This window comes from Styela clava, chromosome 13 (assembly GCF_964204865.1).
Source record: "Styela clava chromosome 13, kaStyClav1.hap1.2, whole genome shotgun sequence".
In the NCBI taxonomy this organism is placed as follows: Eukaryota; Metazoa; Chordata; class Ascidiacea; order Stolidobranchia; family Styelidae; genus Styela; species Styela clava.
Window position 1 is genome coordinate 1,360,628 of NC_135262.1, and position 25,456 is coordinate 1,386,083.

A 25,456-nucleotide genomic window follows, 5' to 3' on the forward strand; every position below is an offset into this window, starting at 1 on the left:
GTTCGCATACTTCGGGAGCCCCGAGTAAAGATGCCAGGTCCAATAGCAATTCGAGAATATGGAGATTTTTTCTTGATACCATTGTAGCTATATTACGTGCAATCAAGGATTGTCGACATTCAAATTAGGTACCATCTTAAATGGGGCTTGACCCGCACTGCTTTCAAACTTCCATTGCAGGCAATACCAAGCCATTGCACCGCATTCTACTAAATCATTACAAACATTCAATTGCCTAAAAAGAACTCTGGAAAACAAATACTGGCCTTTAAAAACTACCTATAGTGTATCTTTGCAGTGTGATGCATTGCGCTAACCAATTAGGGACTAATTATGTGCGAAAAGATTGCTGGACTCCTCGTTGCCATATGGTAGTTCACATTACCGCTAGTCGGACATGGCTTCCTCCACCATCAAGTCTATGCTTCCGTAAAAAAAAGGCTAACTGATGCAATACCAGACGAGAAGCCATGGTATATGATTAAGCCGCCTTATCCACCCTTTTCTCTCCTGGGATAAATATGTAAATCCTATCCTGCCTGTTTGGAGCCCTGTTAAGAACAGAAGGTATATAATATGTCATATATGAAAACGCATTAATTGGAATTGCGTCCCCAATCTGGTGGTTGTTTCTTCGAACTGCATGAAATTCAAATGAACAAGAATGCACTAAAAACCGTAGTTGACAGTAATTTGAAGATAAAACATTTATTAAATTGTACCATATTTTACTAAATGAAATAACCAATAACATTCACTTGAATTAAAAAGTATACTAAAATCTCAAGTTTTAATCAAATTGCATATATAATAAAAAATTGTATTATTTCAAATTTTGTTAACAGTACAGTAAGAAAAATAGCTTTTTAAAAAGAATTTAGTCAAACAAGTCGCACATAAGCACCATATACAGTAATAAAATGCGTTGTCATTCAAAAATAGCACCATCATTGCATAATTAAAATTATGGTATCAAATTTTATATGAATCTGGTCTAGAGCTTTATTCAGTCATTGTACAGATTGGAAACTTACAGCTTATTTGCAGCCTTACGGGTGCTCTAAATCAGGGGTGCACAACTCAAATGAGGATACGTGCCAAATTTTTCAAAATAATCTTGTCGCGTGCCACACACAATTGTGGCATTGTAAATGAACTCCCGTAAAACAAACAAATTGTAACAACAATACATAATACCAAATATCTTTTTATTGGAACAATTTATTGTCCTGAAAAAAACTGCTGATTTTGATATAAACGTGATATTTCAATGTATATCATGAATTTTTTTTTACAAAACCGTTCGCGTGCCACGTTTGAGCGAATGGCGTGCCAAATTTGGCACGCGTGCCTCGTGTTGTGCACCCCTGCTCTAAATACTTTATAACAGTGGTTCTCAAGCAGAGGGTCGTGGAAGAGCGCAGACAATTTTTTTGCGGGGGAACGTGAAGCTAATTGAAAATAGAAATATTTGGGGGCTCCCGAGGTATGCGAACCAAGATGGCGGACATCAGAATGTAATATGGGTACTAGGTTAGAGTTAGGCCATAATTTTAGGTATAAATACTACGGGAGGCTCTTGGCTAGTCTTCGAACTGATAATAGGACTAAAATAAGGAAAATTGGAAAAAAATTATCGCCTAACCCTAACCTGTTACGTTCCGATGTCCGCCATCTCGGTTCGCATACTTCGGGAGCACCAAATATTTGTTAGATTTGATCTTACCTGCCTTATTGAGGATATTTACGTTCCATCCATGTATTTTTTGAATAAAACATACTTTCGCTTCACTATTACGCCTACTACTGTTATTTGTAGCTTATTGTTAGCTAGTTATTTTTGAGGTGGGCGTGAGACTTGAAAAATTTTAAAAAAAAGGGGGCGCGACCAAAAAGTTTGAGAATCACTGCTTTATAGGTATTGGTTCACACGGACCACCTCTGGTTTTTCATTCACAAATCCATGTATCATCATTGCATAATAAACAAGAGAGCTATGCTCAAATATATGGACACGTAGCGCCACCCAGTGGCAATAATTTTGATGACGTCATAGCGAAAAAAAAGTAATAGCCCTATGGAGAAAAATTTTATCTTTAACCACTGAAAATATCAAAGCAATTGGTCCAGTATTCGAAGAGTAAAGCGATTTTTTTTCAAAATGGAGATGGAGACAAATAACAATAACAACAAAATTTTGAAACGATCGTTATGGCCACTAAACGTGTCCAAAAATACAGAATAGAATTACATAGGGAATCGCACCAAAAAATATTTGCATGACTCAATTGCATAAGTGTTAAAAATATTACTAAATTGAAAAATTCACATTTGATCTTGATATTGTATAACAGGATAAAACCAACCGTGTGAATTTGTATCCCAGGGGATAGGAAAGCTGACAATAGGATTGAGACATTGTTTCATCAATACTCCCGAAGTATGTAAACCAAGTTCGGGGACTGGCCAAGTGACTCCCGTAGTATTTGAACCTGAAATTATGGCCTAACCCTAACCTGGTACCCATACTATGGATTGGTGTCTGCATCTTGGTTCACATACTACGGGAGTATGGTTTCACCTGCTAACCAGTCAAGATTTTTGTATTTTTCCCAAATGGGAGAAAAGTGGTCAAGAGATATGTACATTCACTAGAAAATTAGGATACTCATCACTGAGCAAAGTTACGGACAGCCAATAAAAAGGCTACGTGCGCTCATTCAGCATTAAAGAAGACTCATCTCTGAGCAAAGTCACAGACAATCACTGAAAATTTAAGGAGAGTGACAACTTAAAATATCGAGAGATACCAGAACAATATAAGTTAACCCTAGCCTCTTAGAAAATATTTATTGACAATAGACCAGCTTGCTCTGCTCCTTAACCCTGCTAAACCGTTCACAAAACCTTATTCAATCATTTAAAAATATTTGGGCGGCACGAAAAGGTTGCCACACCCTCATCATATGCTACACCACTCATTAACTACACCCCATTAATACAATCGAACCCCTCTCACCCAAGTTTGCACCACTTGCGTATTTAGCAATCTTTCAGGGTATTTCGACAAATCAACAATCTCCCCATTCACCACTGGGGTTTCCAAGAGCACAAAATTTGCATAATAACCGGGTTCAAGTCTCCCTATGAAATTTTCAGCAAAATCCACATAAGCAGCATCTGATGTGTACATATCAACAGCTTGAGAAAAGGTGACCTCTTCACCTTGCTGAAATGACCTTTGACCTCGGACCTGTTCTTTCAACTGGAACGACCCTTGACCTTTGACACAATCAGGCTGGAATATTGCATCATATATCCCTAATAGAGTGTTAGGAAACAGACAAGGGCTATCGCTACTCCCCGCGCATTTTACACCATTATCGATAAGACTACGGCAGGGGTACATACATTTTTGAAGGGGAGGGGAAATCTTTTCTCGTGAGTATCTCGCATCCGCTGGTACATTAGTCGGTTGTAAGCTGGCAATTACTCCCAATTTCGCCATCCTGTGAAAAGTGGAAACAAATTAGAATAAAGAACAATTATATATGGCGTATTCAGGCTTTTCCTTAGAACAAACAACCATCGTTACAAAAGGAAATAATATATTATAGAAGACTGGAATCTTTACCCTTCATAACACTCCAGAACAGTAGTTCCCAAAGTTCATTGACCGGAGGCCAAAGTTAGAAGCTGAAGGATATTCGCGGGCGGGAGAGGGAAGCACCCGCAACTGCACCGGTATGAGTAATTAAGATACCAGTATAATTGGATTGTTACGAATACACACATGCTGTAGCGGGATTATAGGACAAAAAAGCCATTTTTACATTCCGAAGGGGGAGATGGGTTCCGACCCTCAACCCCCTCCAGGCTACGCCCCTGACTCATTACCAACCTCAAAATTAATTGCTTTATTTCTAGAATTTACAAAAAAAAAATGAACGATAAAACAGAACACCCACCTTTTTATTAAATCATGATTCAAAAGCTGAGCGTGAACTATGATTGGTCGTTTGTCAGGAAGTATGTTCGCCCTTTCCATGGCAATTATTGCTGACTCAGCTGCTTTATCACCGATGGCATGAATCTCAAGTTGGTATCCGAGGCTGTCAATTTCCTTGACCTGAAGAACAAGATATAAGGCTGCTTTGTCCTAAAAGATTTTCACACATAGAAGACACATACACATACTACAGGAGTACCCATAAAACAATACCTATACACATAGACGAAGACACGCACATTAGCAACAACACAGGCACAGAATGAGAAGCATAGAATAAAACCCTATCGAAAAAATACTTACATAAGAAAAAAAAGTTTTTAGAAAAAACACTCACACACAAATAGAATAAAACACATACACATAAAAACAAACAGAAACCTATGATGAGCCACAAACACAAAAAACAGACACACATATGGTAAGACACATACCCACAGAATAAGACACACACACATGAAATAAAACGCATAGTATATGATAAGCACACATAGCAAATCGTACAAAAACAGAACCACAGTCACATAAGATAGAACAACACACACACACAAAGAAAGAGCACACATGCCATGCAGAATAAAACACACATAAAACTCACCATTTTATCTAAATCATCCTGTGAATAGTATAGAACACCATAATTATCTTTCCCGTTATCATCTTTTTGTGGGTAGGGCAAACTCAACGCTGCAGTGTCGCTACCAAGAGCTCCGTCGGCAAATATTTTTACACATCTATGAAATAAATATTGACAGTGTGTACTTTTACATATTTGACATTTGCATACCTTAACTCTGGAGAAAGCCCTGGAAATGGATTTGGAACCAAAGATTTTTCAATTTGATACCAACATGATTAAGTGCAACGTCCTACCTACTAAGACAGGGGTGTGCAACATTTTTTGTTGATGGGCCATATAACCGAACATCTACTAGATGGGCCACACAAAAAAAATTGAGTTTTTCCATGAACACATCGAATTAAAAAATCTCCACAATGCAAATTTCAAATATTTACCATTTTAATAAAATATTTAAATTTCGAGTTTATGATTAGTGCCTGTCTGTAACTTTGCACAGAGATGAGTCTCCATTACTTCTGAGTGAGTGAGACTTTGATTTGAACAAAACTTTTCAAAAAATTCTCAGACAACCCACCTACAACTCAAGTTTGAGCCATGAGTTTCCCCTGCTTTAGTGGGCTTGTTATTAGTATCCATATCAGTGTAAAAAGTTGCAAAAAAGCATTGAATAGGCAGTTTCTCTTCTTTGGCAAGCTCAACATATTCATTCCAAACGTCTTTATCGAGGCAGTGAACACTAGTAATCCCGAGTTTAACGCATTCATTCAGAGCTGAGAGAATTGCTTGCTTAATTTTTGAGCTGGATCTAAGTGGAATATATTGTTTGTATAATATTAGCAAGTAACAACAGCTTCTTTTCGCTGTTGTTGTTGGGAAACGTCGCTTTTCTCCACAACTACAGCGGTTTTCAAATGGTGGGGTGCGCCTTGCCTTATTTTGGGTTTGTACATTTCTTGGGTCTCGTGTAGTTTCGTACCTAACATACTTCTAGTGAGCGTATCGCAATAATTTTTTGACATTATTTTGACGTTATGCTACGCCCACTAGAAGTGGATTAGGTACGAAACTACATGAAACGCCATTTCTTTAAGATTGAGGTCCCGGCAACATGTTTTTTGAATAAAACATAATTTCGTCTTACTATTGGCTATTTGTAGATTATTGTTAGCTAGTTATTTTTGAGGTGGGGCTTCCAAATTCCTTTTTCCAGTGAGAAAATCCCGCGGCACACCCCCAGCTGAAAATATGGGAAAAGACCTAATATTCACAATATAAGTGTTATATTGTTAATTAATATAAGATTTTTAACATTGAAGAAAGATGTTGAATAGGACATCCTGAATGGTAATCAAATGAAAACAAAGACAAAAAAGAAAATCGCCACCTGATGCTGCCACCGTCTGATATAGAACAGTACTGCATGATTACTCTGCCGGGCGCTACACCGCATAGACACACAAATTGGAGAATTTCTTACGGCACCTCAGACAATATTTTATGGCACCCCGGTTGAAAAACACTGCAATAGAGGGCTACTACTTTATTTTTTCTTGTGGGACTTTTCGCCTAGTCTTTCTGTTTTGTTAGGCGGACATGGGAGAATCGAAAATTCAAATTTAGACTCCTTGAGTTTAAAAAGACAACTTTGGCTCAGACTCTTACAAAAACACGCCAAATTCCGACTTGGCAACCCTTCCATTTTTTTTCAGAGTTCCAAGAAATAAAAATGACGCAAAAAATAACAGATCAAACCACAGGAGGGGGAAGAGGGCCACGGATTATGAAAGTTTGAAACCAGTGAACTAGAGCAAACCGAATCAAAAATTACCTTGGAATTTTGAAATCCATCACAAGATCAATAGCTGCTTCTCTGAGAATCCCTGTAGGTTTTCCAGCGAGTGGTTGATCATTTGGGTACAAATCCACCCCTCCGCCTTTGATTTCTGTATTTTCATCAATGTCTGCCATTTTTAGTCCAATTGTGTTTAATACAGCGATATGAAACGAGGAGTGATAGACAAGTAATGGACGCTGATTTTCAATTACATCTAAATCTTGAGCAGTGGGGTATCGCTCCATAACGTGTTGCTCAAAACCGTATGCAACGAACCATGGGTTTCCTTCGGTGGGGTCATTATATGGGTCACTGAGCATGACCTTTAACCTTTCTTGCATTTGTTTTATTGAAGTCGGAACTTTTAAAAAAGTGTGGTCAGTTAGGTATGCCCCATGCCAACTTATATGAATATGAGCATCATGGAATCCAGGAAGTATCCATTTCCCATTACAATCTATTTCCTCTTTAACCTTCGACCTTAGGTATGGAAGATTATCATCTTGTTTCCCACAAGATTCTATTTTACCGCTCAATTTGTCAAAAATCATCCAATTATAAAATTGACTCTTGTCCGAACTTTTTTTGAGTCCACTTCTCCAAATTTTAGCATCATGTATCAGAATATTATGCATTTTGATAAAAACAGGAAAACTGCAAAACATTGAGAATTCGGTCATTTTTTTAAACAATAAAAAAATAAAGACAAAATTAGCAAATGCATAAAAACATATCATAAACATCTAATTTTCTATTCAAAATAATGCTTTGTATAAACTTTTCAACAGGTTCGTTTACTCTATATCAGTTTTTCTCATATAACTTTTTAAGCCGCACCCCCTTTTCAGAATTTGTCAAGTCTCATGCCTCATCTTAAAAATAACTAGCTAACAAATAGTTACAGATAATAAGGCGAAAGTATGTTTTATTCAAAATTACGTGTTAAAAATGCGTGTATGGAATGTAAATATCCAAAATAAGGCAAGATCAAATATAAAAAATGTTTTTATTCTTAATTAGCTTCACGCTTCCTCAAAAATGTCTACCCCCACCCCCCTTGTGGGGCGCGCCCGCCTGTTTCAGAACCGCTGTCTAAAATAATCTATTCTATTTCTACATATTATGGCCATTTTTATTTGCTTTTTAAAGAGCGCAATATCAGTCATTTTTATGTGGTGTTTTCACTATACAAGGCTTCGCACAAGCAAAGACGAATCTCCTTCACAACTGAATGAGTGCGTATAGCTCTCGATATTTCAGTCGGTACCTATGCCTTTGCGCTTAGAGATGAGTCTCTATTTATTGTACAACAAGCATTCTTCGAAACGCAGCCAAATTCTACAACTCAACTAGTTGCATATCACTCTGTGATGTCACAGAATGAAAAAAAATCATCTACTATAAAATGTAATAAAGATTGTTGAACAATCAGTTGCATTGGCTTAAAATTAGTTATACCTATGTTTGAAATTACAAGAAATTGAAACAAAAATTAGACAAACACATTTCGAGTCTAGTGTAGTTTTGTACCTGAAGTACTTCTAGTGGGTGTAGCATAACAATTTTTGCATAATTTATGTTAAACCTAACCCCCACCTGACTGCGCCATCCAAAAATAACTTCACTATGACGTCACAGTGACGTAATAATGGCCTTTAAACTATACGCACTGCCATCCGAGACGATCACCTGAAACTGCGAAATGGAATAAGCTATTTCTTTCGTTTTCTCGTCGCAACGATTCCAATAGGAAAGAGATCGCTGCCATTAGTTCTTCATCGTCGGCGCAGATGCCATTTCGGGCGATCGTAGATATACTTTGGCAAGCTCTATGACGTGTTTGTGACGTCGTAGTAATATAATTGTTGGATGGCGCAGTCAGGTGGGGGTTAGGATTGACATGTGCAAAGGATAAGATTTACATATTTATCCCGGGGGAGAGAAAAGCCGATAAGACGGCTTATCCATATGGCGAACCACGACCTCTCGTCCGGTTACCATTCCAAGTCGGGTATGGGATTAGATTTACTGTATTGTTTGTTTTCGGAAGCATGGACTTGGTGGTGGAGGAAGCCGTAACCGACCAGCGGTGGTTACGTGAACCTCCCAACGACGGCGAGGAGTCCAGCAATCCTCTCGCACATAACCATCCCTGCATGGGATTCGAACCTGCGAACCCACGCAGAGTAGTTAGAGGTGCGGTGGCGAGCGTATTCCTAACGCTTAGCCCGTTGAACCACACCGCCGCGCTATGCTACTCCCAATAGCAGTACTTTAGGTACGAAACTACACGAGACACCACATTTCTGATCTGATTTCTCTGATTCTATTCACCTTTGGCTAAGTTGGGCCACGAAGAACTTGGAAGGTGGAGCAACAATTAAATAAAGACTGCAAGACACATGCATAAAATTTGATAGTTTTGTACAGTTAAGATGTTTTTCGCAAATATTGCTACACAAATTTTTTTGAAATGGGATAAAAATGAGTGGTGGGACAATTTCAGGAAAACACCAATTATCAGGGAGGGGCATAGCTATAGGGTAGGGAAGAGGTTACCTCCCCCCCCTTTGAAAATTAATAAAAAAGCTAATGTCTAGAAGCGATTCGACATGCACAGTATGGTCTTGTGCATACATCCCGTCTTCATTATTGCTAATTATTAACTCTTTTATATTTCTCTTGCCAGACGAATAAACATACATATACATGCATAAAATGTGATATTTCTGTACAGAAGATATTTTCACAAATATTGCATTTTACTAGGTGTAAATAACTTATGTCTGTACGTGCAAAAACTTGTTCAAAGTGAAAGCGCTGAACACATTGGAACGGTACTTAAACAATAAATATCACACGAGCAAAACAAAAACGGGAATTTATGAAAGTAAAATTTCCGCCACACAGAGAAACACAAACGGGTAACACCATTCACGCATCCACATTCTCTCCTCAAATTCAACTCATCAGCACTCATCTTCTTCTCAATAACGTAGAACACAACAAGTTTCGAACCAGCGACAACCGAGAGACACCGACCTACATATGCCGCATTATCAAGATCGAACCACCCGTCCAACAGGTTCCGTTTTTGTTTGCGGAGTACTTGCAAAGAATCTAATTTTTATAACCGCGAGATGTCAGTATTGACCAACAAAGTAAATGTTTTCGTTCCGTTATGAATGAAATCGCAATTACAAAATTCGTCTGCTCTCGACGAGTTGGATTGCTTGTTTTACGAGGGTGGTACGTGGCGTTCGAATCGAGGGGGACGCTGCTAATGTTATGCCCTAAAATGGATGTACATAACATAGGTATAACACTGCATTCTGACTGATAATAATAGCGTCCGAGCCATTTTCACAACCCTCCGCTGCATTCCGTGTCAATCATCGTTGATTCATTAATTATTAACTGGAAAGACAAATTATGGTAGTGTTTCCCGATCTTAATCGGCTCCCTTGGCACTGGCCCACCTGCCATATTATTTTAAAAAAGGAACGGCGTCTAGTGAACTTCGGCCCATATTTATTATTCGATTAAAAATGAAAACTGAATTTTTTCATGAAGAACTGGAAGTACTAGAATGAAATGCTATAGGTTCACACATCTGGTTTAACTACTCCCAATTTGAACATGGATTTTAAACCAGAAGCCGTATTTTGTCACACACGCTACCACCTACCTTATATATATACTCATGTCAATCATTCACAATCAAAAATTAGATTTCTGTGATGATTCAAGACCTAAAAAGTCTACCAGCCATCTTGTGAGAAATTAATAGTGCCCCAAATATGCATTACGCTAAGGTCACCATATTTGAAAAAGCGAAATTCCGGACAGTTCATGATTATTTTCATGACCTCGTAGATAAAAATATGCGCATGGTACGAAATAACAATGTTATTCATTAGCAGTGTGCACAGTACGATTGCAGATGCAGTACAATTCCGGATTCCGGACATTTAAGCATTTTTTAAATTCTTCCTGGACGCAAAATTTAACCCTAAATTCCGGACGGTATGGCAATCCTACATCACGTTTCACCGTCAAAAATCATGCAGGTCAATGTAGTCCATCAAGCAACAAGTTAACCGTTTCTGGCATGGACTACTGGGCCACCTTATGATTGAGCCATCTTATAAACTTTCTCCATCCCTGCCAACGCTCAAAATAAGAACGAGAATATCGGTCAGAGACCGAAGACTTATCGATCGAAACTGTGGTTTCGATTCATGACTCTATAGTGACACCGCGTGTCCCATCACTAATTATACGTCATAATCCATCCAAAATCAATAGGCTTCTGGTCTAAGATATGATGAATGCACATGCAAAATCTGGAGCAGATTCAACCACGTCTATGTGAGATATCGCGCGCATCTAACAGACAGACAGACAAATACCTATCAACATACTTACCGATCTAAAGATCGATAAGTAATTAATCTTATGACAATATGGTGTAGCAGCTATCCAGGCAACTAACAATTTGTTTCGAAATCCAATCTTACAAGTTCAAAAATAAAACAAGTCAAGCTTATTCCTCTTTCTATTAATCACAGCCAATGGAAAAACTGGCAACATACAAATAAACAATATATCTCTAGCAAAAGAAAATAACAAAACAAGCTTCAGTTTGCACATTGAAAAAAATTCCAAAACCTTGCGCTCCAATACCGGTACCACATCTAAAAAACTATCACCAAGCTAAAAATTGATTTCGCTTCGGATCATATAACACAGTAACATGAATAAAACAAACAATGGCCCAATCAGTTTAAATACTTCATCGAGGCTACAATAACTTTCGCAAAAATAAACAAACGTTACGTTAAACCATAGCAGAGGTAAGCAACATCTTTTGTCAGTGGGCCATATATCCACTATAAAATGCGGAAGGCGGCTATCGCTCGAGACTTCCAGTAATAAAGGCACCAGACAAAATAGTGAAATATTTAGCGCACAACAAGAGCAAAAGAACAATGTATTCTAACAATTAGGATTTTATGCTTGATGGGGAAAAATCTGAGTATTGAAAAGGACCACACTAAATGGCTTGGCTGGGAACTCGGGGCGCCTGTTGCACCCATGAACGGCAAGATAGTTAGTAACTTGAGTTCCCTGTTACCCCCCATCCCCTGGTATTTTAATCTATTTCCTTCGCTTCTGTTCATAGGATATTATAGAAACCGGGCGGATAACCTGACCAATTTATTTAAAAAATTGTAAAACAAACATAGAAGAGATCAATTTAACACAGCTAAAAGTAATTTGAAGACCCAATCAGTAGTGACAACTTCATATAGGTTATTACTTTCAATAAAAATGAAAAAAAAACCATTTGCTTAAACTTTTGCTTCAATAGTTCAACATGGATTGCAGAATCTGCCCAGTACAAAATATAGCCGAAGATGAGCATGAGAACCTAAGATGTCAAGTTGCAACTACCGTATATCTCTGCATGTAAGACGAGTTCAAAATTCAAAGAAAAAGTTGCCAAATTAAGGGGTTGGCTTATACACGCATAACTCTGAATGCACTAATTCTTTTCTGCAACCATTTGCTGTAATAGATGCGACGGCGTATTATGATTCATAGCGTCAGCTTATATGCAAATTTTTATAAATACATCATTTTAGGGGGTCATATACGGTAGGTATGTTCAATTTCATAATACAGGAACTTGGGTCATAAGGGGATTAACAAGGTGATAAACTTACGGAAAAAGCCCCCTTCCCTTTCATCAATGGTAGGAATAAAAAAGTTTTTTTTAAAGTTTAACAAGGTGAGACTCGTTAAGAAATTGACACGACAAAATTGAAAATGATCAAAAAATTACATAAATGGCAATGTTCACTTTAATAATAACAGAAATAAATAAATTGTTTTGAATAAAAAAATGCTGAAATATGCTTTTTTTTTACTTAATTTGTACTCTGTTTAAATCCGCTACGCTTAGTAATATTTCACTTGTTTTTGATCTCGTTAATTTTGAAGATAAAATAACCTTTGCTTCTTTGCCATTGTTATTTTTTACCGTTTCCATGGTAATTGAAGTTTCATCGTCCTCTATTTTTGAAGAAAATTGCGTAATTGCTTCAATCTTTAATTCTGCTTCAGATTCTTGTAACACGGGCTCGTCTTCTGCTCCAACGCCTGCTCCTCGTTCTCCTAGTGACTTCCGCGCTTCGTGGATGGAGTTGCTAATGTTCTCGAGACTTCTAAGAGCTTGGGAGTAATCAATCTTCGCTTTTGAGAGTTGTGCTTCCGCGCTTTTTACGAGCGCAACGAGGGCTTCAATTCGTGCGTTTGTTTGTTCCTTAAATTCGAAATATTTTCGTGATTTCATAATGTTGAATTTTAATTTTTTTTGCAAAGCGTTCATGTTTGATTCAGCTTTTTTAAACAATTCCATTTTTTCTTGATGTTCCTCCCCACTTGCGATTCGTTCCAATTCAGCATCGTTAACTTTCAAAGTTGCGTGATTTAACATTTCTTGCCAGGCGGTGTCAGTAGTGTCACCACCGTTTTCCATGCCTTGTTCGGCAACAGCGACCATTTCCCGTGCCGCGACATGCATACTCACAGCACGCTCGAATCTTACAGCAGCATGTTGAGTCTCTAACTGTGCTTCTTTTGCAACTTGTTTTGCGTCGTAAAACGGACGCGCTTTCGTGACACAATCTCCTAATTTTTTCGCTAATGAATTAAGTTGATGTGTAGATTCTGATAAGGCTGTTCGGTACTGGTTCCTGGTTTCACTCAGTTTATTTTCCAATCTATTTATCACATTGCTAGCTTCGTTCAGACGCTCCAATTCACGATGCACTCTCGGATCCAATTGGTCGCACATAATTACTCGTTTTATTTAATTTAAATTGACTGTTATTGATCAGATTATCATAAATTCATCTAGAAGAAATTCAAATATACGGTAAGTTTTCATGACAATTTGCTAAAAGAAAAGTCACACTCACTCAAAAAAAAGGGAGATTCGTTTCGAAGTGATGAGCAACCAGTAAAAATGCCAAAAGCTTCGCACAACAACTCAGAAATAAAGTGAACTCACATCTGAACAAAATCTCAGACAACAACTGAAAATTCATGGGATACGAAAATATACAGAATTATATTGATGCATTATGCAGCAGTAAATGATAATTAACGCATTTCAATACGACAGGAAAACATCTAAGACAATGGTTCCCAAAATTGATTGACCGGAGCCAAAGTTAGAAGCGGAAGGATATTTGTGGGCCGGTATGAGGGGAGCGCCAGCAAAGGGCCGATGCCAGCACTGGTACGTTTAAATAGGATACTGGTACAACTGAATTGTTATGAATATACAAATGCTTAAACTGTGATAATGACATAACATTTGGCGATATCTAGAACGTAAAAAGGTAAATACGAGGTAAACTGTTTCACTTCAAGTTCGACAGGATACTTGAAATTGTTAGATGGGCTGTAATTGGCCCTTGGGCTGGAAACCATCTAAGAGGTGAATAAGGAATTTCACATAACTCGAAAAATTCTGTATCAAGACTTATACACAAGACACATACATAAATTACATACAAGACACATACCACGAATTCCACTTCATTCAATACCTAAACTACATATATTATTAATAGACATACTGCTCATAAAGTTATAAATGTACCAGACAATGTTATTTACAACCTATTACAATAAAATATCTCTATATGGACATGTTAAATTGATGGCTACATCTCAAAGACAATGCCTTAAATATACATAACTATAAAAATAGTATAATCAAATACATATTATCTCAACTACCTGCCTTTCAAAAACAAACTCATTGAACATCTATACCTTTGAAGCAGCCCAAATAGCCATTTGTTTAAAGTTTGATGCATAACAATACATAATAAAATTTACAGCAACTTATAAATAGAGCAAGTATAAGCTAAATCCCCCCCAGGGCAGCAAAATATCCCTAGATAGATATAATTAGTTTAATATAGTAATCAGGCATTCAACAAAGTTCTTGAGAAAACAATTAACAATCATTATCTCTTATCAGTAGTCTATAATTATTAGAGTTTACACCTGATAAGCTGATTATAGGTTATTATCACCTCATAATAAAACATTGCTGGGAATCTGCAGGCAGGGACAAAATCAAATTAATTGACCATTACCTTTCATCAAACGAACCAGGTTTTGGACCAGGATCAAAAATTTTGCCAGCGACATAGAAAATTACATTTTATTAACAGAATTTTATTTACAATGTTAGAAAAGCAAAAGTGGAAAACAATGAGCCGCGTGCCAAAACTATAGGCCAATTCCATGTCAGACAAGACAAAAAAATTTGAAAAGTCCACCCACTACCACAGATTTTATTTATGCTTTGCATATATCCAGAATAACTTCCTACAAGCAAAATAAAAAAAATTTGAACAAATTTCGTCAAGTATTAGAGAAGTTAGAGCATTTTGAAAATTGCCAATATTTATGAACGAGACAATCTTTTGAAAGTTTTTTAAAATCAATTATTAAACATTTGTGAGCTTTTTTTAGAATATTTTTTCATTATTATACCCAATTTTTGGTGCTGTTGAAGAAAATACAATTGCGAATCAGGAGGGTAAAAAAAAATTTTTTTTCACTTTCCGAACCTCCTGAAATTCCTGATTTAAACTCAAAACAGCCTTCAGAATCAGTCATGCGCGACGAAGACTTCATCTTCAAATTACAAAAATGGGTAAGTTTTGTTTTTGATAAAATGGATATTTTCTGAAAGCTTGGTAACAATGCAAGTCTGTGTAAAAATTTCATTTTGTATTTTAAAAAATACAACCTATTTTTGCTCTGTCAAAGTCGTGTTCAAATTCTAGATCAAAATGTTATATAAAGTGATATTTTCTCTATGACGTCATAATGGTGAAAAGTGATAACACAATAAACATAACACATTTATGAATCAGATGCCCAATCAATTGGAACTGAACATAGTTTTTTATTAAATAACATTTAATAACACGCAATAATTAATTGACAATCACAAACAGTTGGGAATATGAACAAGGAATACCCAAATAACTGCTGGGCTTAAAAAACATACATGTTTTATTACCATCCAATAATACAATTTAATTAACATTTTAAAATAAAATTTTAACATAAGAAAGAATTTACTATTAGTTACACACGTCTTGCTTCATCCACCAGCTCAAAATGCATGAAACAGTGTCAAACATTTAAATTATTCCATCTTTCATGCCAAACAGTTGATATAAGGGAAGACGATTGTTCTGTTAGTTGATACTGTCCCCTAGTTGTTTGTAATATGGAGCATTCTATTGGGCAGATCACATTTTCAAAGGGAACCCAGCATCTGTCATTATTGGTTGGCCAGTAAAATGAAACAGCCGGCCCAGCTGGATGGAAAAAATCGACATTCAAATCACCTTGGGTTTCATCCACCTCTGAAACTATTCCTATATACCATTTTTTCATAATCATTACTAATCCTTTTCATTCCTATTTGATAATTTGAGAGTGGTGTAAAATTGTGGAATGTTCTGGTTCCTTTGATGGTCGAAGCCCTGATCCGAGTTTGCAGTTTGGACCTCGATAATTTTAAATCTTCAGAAGGTGAAAAAAGTGAATCGATGGCATGTGTTTTTTACAGAATTCCATCATTTTAGAAACATCATCAATCTGATGTTCTGGTTCGCTTCTGATATTTTTTAAAGCAGTTGTGCGTTTGATGGTACCACCAAGACCAAAAAAATGATTTTGTGTACAATGACCTGTATTTCATTTTTGTGACAGCTTTGTTTTGTCTAATATCTAATTCCTGCTTTTAGTGCAAACCTTTTTGTGGGTTCACAGCAAATACGTATTTTCTCGACTATACGCCTATCACGCGGATAAGCCGACTCCCTAATAACAGCTTCGAAATAGTGAATTTATGAAAATTCGCATATACGCCGTTTCCACAAATCGCAACACGGCGCACGCATCTAAATGAGGAATGTAATATCAAGACCTATAGCAAGGATTTTGGGATAGCACAAATTAGTGATTTCAATGAGAATGAAAGAAACCTTCTGACTTGCAGAACAGGAGTGGAAGTGTCAAATTTTGCTACGATTTGCAATCACCATAGGGCCAAATATATATCAAAGTATGAATTTTTGCAGCCAAAAAAGTGCTGTAATCCTTTTAATAGTCACAAAAGGCCTGTAACAAATGGTTTAAGAAGCATAAATTGGAGTATCCATAACATCCTAAAGAGCCAGAATATTTTCATCGCCCCTGGTAGAAGAATCTGTACGAATTGCCATGTCAAAACTTTTACAATAGAAAATAAATATGATGAAAACAAAGAACCCCATCAAATTTTAGCTGATGAAACTCCTGGATTCACTGCAACTGCCTGCAAAGAAGCTGTAAATGCTAGTTTAATATCTATTGGAGAATCGCCTCTAAAATTGCATAGTCTTTCACAGAAAAGTCGTTTGAAATATGGAAAGAGGAAACTGGAAAAGGTGGAATCAAAATTCAGGAAAAAATTGTCATTCACACTTACAGGATGCGAAGGAAGTATTCCGAATCCAGATAGAGATATGCATACCCTTACCACAATGGAAAAAGACTATTATAGACTTCTCGACGAAATAAAAGAAAAAATTGGAGATGCAATAACACGATCAGAAAAATTAAGACTTTTGACTTTGGCCCCTAAAAGCTGGTCTCGCACAAAGATTTCAAATTATTTTAATGTTAATCAAAGTTTGGTCAAATCAGCCAAAGCTTTAGTGAAAAAAGAAGGAATTTTAGCTGTTCCACCTAAACCAAGTGGTAAGAAGCTGCCAGTAGAAGTGATCAAGCATGTTGAGGATTTTTTTCAAGATGATGAATTCACGCGTTTGCTTCCTGGTACTAAAGATAAAGTTAGTATAGCAAAAAATAGTTATATGCAAAAAAGATTAATTTTATGTACGCTAAAAGAGTTGTATATCGCTTTTAAAGACAAGTATCCACAATTGAAAATTGGCTTTTCCACATTCTGTACCCTTCGTCCTAAATGGTGTATGTCCGTATCATCTCCTGGTATGCACAGAGTGTGTGTATGCACCATACACCAAAATGTCATCCTGTTATTACGTGCCGCACAGATTAAAGAAACATATTCGGATATAATTAAAATGACAGTATGCAGTCTCAGTAACAGGCAGTGTATGTTGGGGCAATGTGACAAGTGTCCGAAAGAAAGTAATTTAGTTGAATGGTTGGAAGAAAGACTCCAGTGTCAAGAGGAAGTGCGTTTCAAACAGTGGGTTAACACAGATAGAACAGACCTTATTGATAATACCCTCAATGTAGAAGAATTCATCGAATATTTAGTGGAAAAAATTTTGGCTCTAGCACCTCACTCATACATTTCGAAGGCCCAATCAAATTATTTCAAAAACCGAAAATTAAATATGGAACAAACAACAGCTCTCATACTGATGGATTTCAGCGAAAATTATCGTTTTCGATTTCAAAATGAAGCGCAAGGATATCACTGGACACAAAATCATTGCACCGTTCATCCAGTGGTGTGTTACTACAAAGATGAGATACCGAAACATATCAGTATGTGCTTTATTTCTGAAGACCTCCAACATGATGTTGGTATGGTGTACCTTATTCAAAAAAAATCAATCGAATTCTTAAAAGATAAAATACCCAACCTCTCTTCAGTTGAGTATTTTAGTGATGGGTGTGCTGCCCAGTATAAAAACTGCAAAAATTTTTTTAATTTGTGCCAACATCACAAAGATTTTAACATCAAAGCCTCATGGTCTTTTTTTGCCACTAGTCATGGTAAGTCCGCTTGTGATGGTCTTGGTGGTACCATCAAACGCACAACTGCTTTAAAAAATATCAGAAGCGAACCAGAACATCAGATTGATGATGTTTCTAAAATGATGGAATTCTGTAAAAAACATATGCCATCGATTCACTTTTTTCACCTTCCTTCTGAAGATTTAAAATTATCAAGGTCCAAACTGCAAACTCGGATTGGGGCTTCGACCATCAAAGGAACCAGAACATTCCACAATTTTACACCACTATCAAATTATCAAATAGGAATGAAAAGGATTAGTAATGATTATGAATACAGCTTAATTTGGAACTTTAACAAAAATGTAACACCTAGAAACAATTTCAATGTTGGGAAATATGTATGTTGTGTTTATGAGAGAAAATGGTATATAGGAATGGTTTCAGAGGTGGATGAAGCCCAAGGTGATTTGAATGTCGATTTTTTCCATCCAGCTGGGCCGGCTGTTTCATTCTACTGGCCAACCAATAATGACAGATGCTGGGTTCCCTTTGAAAATGTGATCTGCCCAATAGAATGCCCCATATTACAAACAACTAGGGGACAGTATCAACTAACAGAACAATCGGCTTCCCTTATATCATCTGTTTGGAATGAAAGATTCCCATAAAAACAACCCAACAGAGAATAATTTAAATGTTTTACACTGTTTCATTACACTGTTTCATACACTGTTTCATGCAGTTATTTGGGTATTCCTTGTTTGTGATTCTCAATTAATTATTGCCTGTTATTAAATGTTATTTAATGTGTTAATATGTTTATTATGTTATTTAATAAAAAACTATGTTCAGTTCCAATTGATTGGGCATCTGATTCATAAATGTGTTATGTTTATTGTGTTATCACTTATTCACCATTATGACGTCATAGAGAAAATATTACTTTATATAACATTTTGACCTAGAATTTGAACACGACTTTGACAGAGCAAAAATAAGTTGTATTTTTTAAAATACAAAATGAAATTTTTACACAGACTTGCATTGTTACCAAGCTTTCAGAAAATATCCATTTTATCAAAAACAAAACTTACCCATTTTTGTAATTTGAAGATGAAGTCTTCGTCGCGCATGACTGATTCTGAAGGCTGTTTTGAGTTTAAATCAGGAATTTCGGGAGGTTCGGAAAGTGAAAAAATAATTTTTTTTTACCCTCCTGAGGCGCAATTGTATTTTCTTCAACAGCACCAAAAATTGGGTATAATAATCAAAAAATAATCTAAAAAAAGCACATAAATGTTTAAAAATTGATTTTATAAAACCTCCAAAAGATTGTCTCGTTCATAAATATTGGCAATCTTCAAAATGCTCTAACTTCTCTAATACTTGACGAAATTTGTTCAAATTTTTTTTATTTTGCTTGTAGGAAGTTATTCTGGATATATGCAAAGTATAAATAAAATCTGTGATAGTGGGTGGAATGGCTTGGAGATCTGACAAGGAATTGGCCTATATTTATTTGTAATCTCAACAAATTCCTTGAGTTATATTTTACATTTAGCTATTTTTAAACATAAAAGTTTGGTTGTGGCAGCATCAGGCAAGCCAGACTGAATTACCAAACAGGCTGGATTTGGCCAACGAGCCTTACTTAGCCCATGTCAGGACTAGACACATGTAAAAGACTGATGGCAAGAGCTTGACTTCGCCGATTACCAAGCCATATTTCTGTATTTTCTATCAGAAAACATAAAAGGGCTGAGAATCTGTAGGCAAAACCGAAATTTAAAACCTCACCAGATTTGACGCATGTAAAGGACTGCGGAGTATCATTCTGATTTCTGAGTAAAATGATTGTCATTATATAAAATGGGATGAAAATGACTGATATACGTTTCTTCACATTCCATAACATAACGAAGTGATTTCCTACCATTTTCAACGTATATTTATTACTTTCTCACTAAGTATAAAAACTCTCATAGTTGTTCATAGAATAAAGGATCCTCAGCAGTATTACTGGCACTCCGGCCTCTTATCAACAGTTTTAATAGTTTATATTGTGCTCATCAACATATATTAAATTAATACTAAATGAATATTCAATATTAGTTAAACTGCACCAATCACCAAGCAATACTTTTGTATTTTCTCTCAGAAAACATTAAATATATTTCTTCCTCCCACCAAGACCACGTTACTCCTAATGATGTCATATTAATGAGATTACAAATCTAATCAGATCAGAAAGATTGGGATTGTTCAAGCAAACTAATGGTTCTAACAAGACTAATATTTAATAATCGGCGTTCCCTTTTAAACTAATATGGCGGATAATAATAATCCAAACGGAATGTGCGATTATACAAAGGAACAGTGCCAAGGGAGCTAATTAGAATCGGGAAACACCAAAAACACTATCTAGTCTACCACAATTCGTCTTACCTGTTAATAATTAATGAACTAACAATGATTAGCAAAATTTGTCGCAAAGATTTTGATAATGTATTGTAAATCAACCCCTCTTGATTTCATCAATAAAAATTCTGAAGTCATAAGAAATACTACTCTATACACTTGACCTATTCATAAAAGGGAAGGGAGAAAGTAATGGAACAGTCACAAAGAGTCTATGACACTATCCACATTGCAGATTATTAACAATATAATATTAATTTTCATACAGGCTTCACTCAGAAAACTTTCAAAATAAATAAAAGTACCGGTAATAGTCTTCCAGAGAAAAATACAATACATTTCATAGCCATTGGTCCAGTAGTTTATAAGAAAACTGTTTTTTTTTTCGCAACAAAAAGAAGAAAATTACTAACAACATAATAACAAAGCAATCCATAGGTTCACTTCCCTGTCCAACAAGCTAATCATAATCCAACATTGGCAAAGAGTACTGCGTCATTCTACACTAGTCATGACCTATTAATAAAAAGCAAAACCTACATAGATGTCTCAAAAAGTTTAATTAGGTACATCACGTTTCTTTTCCAATACCAATCAATCACATTGCAGAAATATAGATAATCAATCCAATAAGATCATGACTGACGTAAAATTTAGTGTGCCTTGTGATTTTGTTTCATCATAGCAAGGCTAACTAACTGGTGGTGACTAACTTTGATTTGTATATTTAATGCAGAGATTCTGTAGCAAGAGAATAAGCCATCTATATTAACACAAATATATTTATGTATTTCTGAAGAAGTCTAACCTTGGTCAGACGAAACGTTACAGAAATATATTTGTGTTAGTGTGCAGCAAGAATCTTGAATCACTTAGGATTGTTATCTTCAATCTTGCTACAGCATCCTTGCATTATATGCATACAGATCCGCCGGCACAAAAGCATAGAAGAAGAATAAATAGTTAGACTCACAGAAACCAAATCATTTGTAATGCTTTAGTTGTTGATTTATATGCACTAAAATAAGTTGAACACTAATTAATTCTGTGTTTTATACCATTTAATAATTATTGAGCACAACGACGCACACAAAACCATTAATGGCAAAACAAAATTAAAGAATAGAAAATTTTATACATTTTGAAGATTAGGTGTTTTCCCAAAAGTCCAATTAACTCACGTTCCTTCCAATACTAATCAATAAATACTATCTGTCACATTGCAGGAATATTGATAATCAATAATTTGAATTAGACAGAAGCATTATATCTGTCTAATAAACACATTTTTTAATTCGAGTGCTGCCATACACAAGTAGGCAAGACTCATATGACATATTCACCCAAAACGCTCCGTTACTCCAATGTGCAGCAAAGTTATTATAAATAAGCTTATATTGATCAGCATATTCTCCAATAATCAAATGTTTAGTTAGTATAACGTATAAGTAAATTTAACAAACTGTAAAATAGAAAAATGATAATTTTTGTGAGCATTCATTCCTTGGTTGTTCCGAAATATTTGGAAAGCAGAAGCAAGATTGAATATAACAAATACAAGTGCTTTTATTAAGATTTCACTTGTAGTAGCAAAGTTTCCATAAAGTTAAGGTTTATACAGAAACCAAATAGATTTAGATTATGTAAACTCTGATTTTGGTCTCATTAAGACATTCTTACAGAATTCAGTTCCTAACACTAGCTAAATCACTGAAACCAAAATTTGGATAGCCCGATAATATAGAGAATTATTCTTTCCAAATTATGTTGATTTTAAGCATTTCTTTGCAACAAAAGTAGTGATTGTCATAGTAAAATTCAAAAATCCAAAAGGATGTTCCTGCAATAATACTGGCACCAATATGTATCGCCAAATACTTAAAATTTTCGATTTTTTCTAGCAAATAATTATTCATTGAATCTTCTAATAAATTCAGTTAAAGTTCTAGTGGGGCGGCCTGCCATTCCAGAACCTAAATAGGGCACTTCTTGTTTCGCGTTATCCATCACTCCAGCAATGTCTAAATGCATCCATTTTGTTTCTTTTTGAATAAAATGATTCAAAAAGGCTGCAGCAGTGCACGCGCCTCCACCACGCCCCCCTTTTCCAACATTGTTTATATCAGCCAAATGGGCTGGTTTGATCTGGCTGGAATAGAGCTCATATAGAGGCATTCGCCATACTCTATCACCTGTGATATATCCAGCTTCGTTTAATTTAGTCCACATTTCGTCGCAATTTGAGAATACACCAGTGGCTCCTGCTCCTAATGCAACAACCATAGCTCCGGTCAGGGTTGCCACATTTACTATAACAGCAGGGTTGAACTCCCTTGCGTAACACAAAGCGTCTGCTAATATAAGCCGTCCTTCAGCATCTGTATTGTCAACTTGTATTGTCGTACCATCTTTTGCCGTTACCACGTCTCCCGGTTTATTTGCTTCTCCATTTACCATGTTTTCACAAAGAGGTACAAGCGCTATGACTTCTCCTGGGATATTCAATCTTGCCGCTGTTAAAATTGCCGAGCATACAGTGGCCGCACCCCCCATATCCGCTCTCATTTCTTCCATTCCTTGAGAGGGTTTTATTGAAACTCCACCGCTATCAAACGTAACTCCTTTACCAACCAATACAAGTGGATTGGTGGATTCGTTTTGCTCCCCAGTGTAATGAATTTCTAAAAATTTTGGCGGTTGACTAGAACCTTTTGCCACACTCAGAAATGCACCCATTTTTTGTTCTTCAATCCATGTTTTATCACGAATTATCACTTTAATCTCGCCTTTTGTACCACACGATTCAATTTTATTTTTTACCTCCTCACAAAAAATAGTAGGGTCCATTAAATTCGCAGGGGAATCCATCAGATGTCGCGCAAAATTTTGGCCTTCTGCTAAAATTACACCTTCCTCCCATTTTTTAACAATATCCTCCCCATTGAGGGGTGTTTCGTTATCAGGTAGACTATTCAATGGTGAAATTGAAAGAGGACATTTTTCTCGTTCTGACTTTTTGTAATTCCACGTCGACAAAAAAGCACCTTCAGCCGCAGATGTAGGATCATTAGTAACGTCAACTTCAACATTTTCAATTCCAAGACCCTTTAAACTTTTTATCCCAGCAGCTATTCCTTTTCTGATATTCTCTCTTCTTATGTCCAAACTTTCATTATTGTTTTTTTGCGGATTTTTCTCTCCTAAAGACACTACTGAAACAATTGAACATTTTTCCGTAGTGCCAAAAAACAGTCTCGAGCTACCGGATTCAATTGGTTTTGACAGAGATAGTAATTTTGTTAACTTTCCTTCGAGCCATTTGTCATAAGTTTCTGAAGTTTCTGTTTTATTTATAACATTTTCTTGTTTTTTCTCCGTATAGATTCCCAGAACTATGGCTTTCTTTTGATGCAATAATGCAGTAGATGTAGAAAATACTCTGACAAATCCAGAATAATTTTGGCTTGTTAAATTTTCCAGTATTCTCAATGTTACTGACATTTTTTTAGTTTAGAAAGTAATCTGTATCGCAAAAAATTTTCAAATTCATATTTCACCAATCATTACAGTATGACACATTTCTCCAATTTCAAAACTAACCTCTAAATTTGAAGACATCAATTTTAACGATGAATACAAACCACTCCTTCGAGAGACAGTAAACCACAATCAGTTTATATTGTTATGTCAAACATGCCCATGATGTTACCCTGCCATAGTGCCATTTGTCCTCGTTTCAGGGACAAATTAGGGGTTCGTTTTATTAATCTGAATTGTCCCTAATAGTAGCCGTTGATATGTTTGTGATGAAATAGTGGGCGGAATAATTTTAAACCATTAAAAATGTTATTATTCTGTCAGTATATTCAAAGTAAGGTTAGTACAAAAAAATCAAAAACTCAACAAAGACTACTAAAAACTTATTTACTACATTAGGCATGATTAATTTTGAGGATTTGCACATACTGACATAGGCTACCGTAATTATATAAGAGAATCGAGATAATTTATTGTTAATAATAAATTCTCAGTACCGGTATAACTTTAGGCTAGGCCTGTTTATAAATAAACCAAGAATCAATAACAGAATAAGCTAATACCGGTACCGCACACTAATATCAAGTTCAGTAGAGAGAGAGAGAGAATGATTTATTTTCTGAATATATCAAAAAATGTAAAATTACAATAAATGGAAAAGAACAATTATAGAATATATTCGGGAGGGCAAGACTGCAAGATCAACTATGTCGACCGACACCTAAAAAAAGAAAAATTCTCATTAAGACAAGACATTCGGGAGTCATGAGAAAAAAAGGCTGTGTATTACAGTATTATAGATTTTTACCTCGATTAATTACAATAATTATTTGATGGGTTACACATGAGTCATGACAGTCCCAAAGATACAATAATATGAGGGGGATTATTCAACGAGTTAGTTAACACAATAGCCTACAATCTTTGGGTCTAGTATAGTTTAGTACCACAAGTACTTTCAGTGGGCGTAGCATAACGATTTTTGCATATGTTATTCCTAACCCTCACCTGACTATGCCATCCAAAAATTACGTCACTACGACGTCACCATCACGTCATAGGGATTGCCAAAGTATAATTACGATCGCTCGAAATGGCATCTGGGCCGCCGATAAGAACTTGCTAAAGCCGGCGATCTCTCTCCTATCGTGATCGTTGCGACGAGAAAACGAGAGAAATAGCTTGCTCGATTCCAGGTTATCGTCTGCGCGTTTCGTACGACCATCCGCATACTTCGGTGAGCCTTATT

At 36.0% G+C, this 25,456-nt stretch overlaps 4 protein-coding genes across 4 annotated transcripts; 1 reads left to right on the plus strand and 3 right to left on the minus strand.

The window, feature by feature from the left end:
* Nucleotides 1–627: 627 nt before the first annotated feature.
* Nucleotides 628–7,135, minus strand: LOC120328312 (putative amidohydrolase YtcJ). Its single transcript, XM_078119327.1, has 5 exons — nt 6,421–7,135; nt 5,167–5,397; nt 4,608–4,743; nt 3,969–4,129; nt 628–3,509 (listed from the first exon to the last, which is right to left on the minus strand). The coding sequence occupies exons 1-5, from the start codon at nt 7,104–7,106 to the stop codon at nt 2,996–2,998; spliced, it is 1,728 nt and encodes a 575-aa protein (XP_077975453.1). The 5' UTR covers nt 7,107–7,135; the 3' UTR covers nt 628–2,995.
* Nucleotides 7,136–10,966: 3,831 nt separating this feature from the next.
* On the minus strand, nt 10,967–13,368 carry LOC120328211 (SH3 domain-binding protein 5-like). Its single transcript, XM_039394646.2, has one exon. The coding sequence runs from the start codon at nt 13,286–13,288 to the stop codon at nt 12,356–12,358; it is 933 nt and encodes a 310-aa protein (XP_039250580.1). The 5' UTR covers nt 13,289–13,368; the 3' UTR covers nt 10,967–12,355.
* Nucleotides 13,369–16,439: 3,071 nt separating this feature from the next.
* On the plus strand, nt 16,440–19,770 carry LOC120339324 (uncharacterized; the record flags this gene model as incomplete). The annotated part of the gene is made up of 1 exon (XM_078119360.1): nt 16,440–19,770. A coding segment is annotated over one exon (2,481 nt), but the record flags the coding sequence as incomplete, so codon positions are not given.
* A 1,270-nt stretch (nt 19,771–21,040) lies between these two features.
* On the minus strand, nt 21,041–25,129 carry LOC120333068 (cytosol aminopeptidase-like). The gene has a single exon (XM_039400418.2). The coding sequence runs from the start codon at nt 24,169–24,171 to the stop codon at nt 22,579–22,581; it is 1,593 nt and encodes a 530-aa protein (XP_039256352.2). The 5' UTR covers nt 24,172–25,129; the 3' UTR covers nt 21,041–22,578.
* Nucleotides 25,130–25,456: the final 327 nt, after the last annotated feature.

What these genes read in the sequence shown, in the direction of transcription:
- LOC120328312 (XM_078119327.1), bottom strand. Translation starts at nt 7,106, where the DNA reads ATGACCGAATTCTCAATGTTTTGCAGTTTTCCTGTTTTTATCAAAATG. An exon ending in ATGGATTTCAAAATTCCAAG is followed by an intron (nt 5,398 to 6,420) that starts GTAATTTTTGAT and finishes TATTCCACTTAG; the next exon opens with ATCCAGCTCAAAAATTAAGC. An exon ending in GGCTCAAACTTGAGTTGTAG is followed by an intron (nt 4,744 to 5,166) that starts GTGGGTTGTCTG and finishes TTTATTTCATAG; the next exon opens with ATGTGTAAAAATATTTGCCG.
- LOC120328211 (XM_039394646.2), bottom strand. Translation starts at nt 13,288, where the DNA reads ATGTGCGACCAATTGGATCCGAGAGTGCATCGTGAATTGGAGCGTCTG.
- LOC120333068 (XM_039400418.2), bottom strand. Translation starts at nt 24,171, where the DNA reads ATGTCAGTAACATTGAGAATACTGGAAAATTTAACAAGCCAAAATTAT.